The sequence below is a fragment of the Cucurbita pepo genome, unplaced genomic scaffold (assembly GCF_002806865.2).
Source record: "Cucurbita pepo subsp. pepo cultivar mu-cu-16 unplaced genomic scaffold, ASM280686v2 Cp4.1_scaffold003194, whole genome shotgun sequence".
In the NCBI taxonomy this organism is placed as follows: domain Eukaryota; kingdom Viridiplantae; phylum Streptophyta; class Magnoliopsida; order Cucurbitales; family Cucurbitaceae; genus Cucurbita; species Cucurbita pepo.
Window position 1 is genome coordinate 1 of NW_019649209.1, and position 1,242 is coordinate 1,242.

General features: G+C 44.8%; 1 protein-coding gene across 1 annotated transcript; it reads left to right on the forward strand.

The window, feature by feature from the left end:
• The first annotated feature begins 7 nt into the window (after positions 1 to 7).
• Positions 8 to 1,235, forward strand: LOC111786881 (transcription factor HHO3-like). The gene is made up of 4 exons (XM_023667082.1): positions 8 to 283; positions 361 to 656; positions 734 to 998; positions 1,093 to 1,235. Exons 1-4 carry the CDS (start codon positions 139 to 141, stop codon positions 1,224 to 1,226), a joined length of 840 nt encoding a protein of 279 aa, XP_023522850.1. The 5' UTR covers positions 8 to 138; the 3' UTR covers positions 1,227 to 1,235.
• Positions 1,236 to 1,242: the final 7 nt, after the last annotated feature.

Here is a 1,242-nt window from a genome sequence, read left to right on the forward strand (position 1 = left end):
ATGTTTATTCCTTCCAATGATTCCATCCTAGATCCCATTTTCCTTCTTTAATCCACCCTCCTTCTTCCCATTTCTCTCCCCCTCTCTCTTCATTTCAATTTCAGACCCATTTTCCCCACTAACTCTCTTCTGGGTATCATGATTTTCTCCCACAAAATGCAACAAATTGCATTTCAAATGGGTTTCACTCTCTCCGATTTCGCTCTCACTTTGGAACAAGAGCGCCGTAAAGTCCTCATGTTCCAGCGCGAGCTCCCTCTCTGTTTGGAGATTGTTACTCGCGGTACGACCCGACCCGACTCCATTTACTCCCCCTGTCTTCTTCTTGGTTTTTCTGATTTCTGTTTTGGGTTTTTCCAGCCATTGATTGTTGTAGGCATCACGTGTCGGAGACCACGACGGAGAATCGTCTATCGGAGTGTTCGGAGCAGACTTCCAGTGACGTGGGTCCGGTTCTTGAGGAGTTTATTCCGATTAATAGATATGGGGTTTCTGATTCTGAACAACAACAACAACAACTACAACGACAACAACAACTGCCCTGTGAAACTCAAACGGAGAACACTGACGACTCTGATCGAAATAATTTGAATTTGTGTCCGTCGGATTGGCTCAGATCTGCCCAGCTTTGGAAGGATCCTTCTGCCTTGAATCAGGTAAATATTTTCCTCTGTTCTACGGATTTCTAAATTAGTCTCGTCGGAACTTTAGAGGTTATTGGGTTTTGGTGCAGGACCTGCCGGAGAAGACGGCTGTTGTTGAGGTCAAGAGTAATGGCGGAGCTTTCCGGCCATTTCAGAAGGAGAAAACCGGTGGCGGAGGAACGTCATCGACTTCGGCTCCGGCTGCGACGAGCTCCACTGCGGAAATGGGGTCCGGTGGAAGTAATCGACGGGAAGAAAAAGAAGCGCAGAATCAGAGGAAACAAAGACGGTGCTGGTCACCGGAGCTACACCGGCGATTCCTTCATGCTCTTCAACAGCTCGGAGGTTCCCATGGTAGGGAAGAACATGAAAATGGACTTTTTTTTTTTTTTGGGTTCTTTTGAGAAATTGAATTTTTAATTTTTGATTATTGTGAACGGAAATGCAGTGGCGACGCCGAAGCAAATCAGAGAGTTGATGAAGGTGGATGGCCTTACCAACGACGAAGTGAAAAGTCATTTACAGGTTTGGAAATCTAGAATTTTCTTTTTCCCCCATTTTTTTTTTTTTTTAATTCTATAATTTCTTTTCCTAAAAA

Bases quoted from the DNA above. Each gene is read 5' to 3' on its own strand.
- LOC111786881 (XM_023667082.1), top strand. From the start codon at position 139: ATGATTTTCTCCCACAAAATGCAACAAATTGCATTTCAAATGGGTTTC. The intron at 284-360 runs GTACGACCCGAC...GGGTTTTTCCAG, and splicing joins TTTGGAGATTGTTACTCGCG to CCATTGATTGTTGTAGGCAT. The intron at 657-733 runs GTAAATATTTTC...GTTTTGGTGCAG, and splicing joins ATCCTTCTGCCTTGAATCAG to GACCTGCCGGAGAAGACGGC.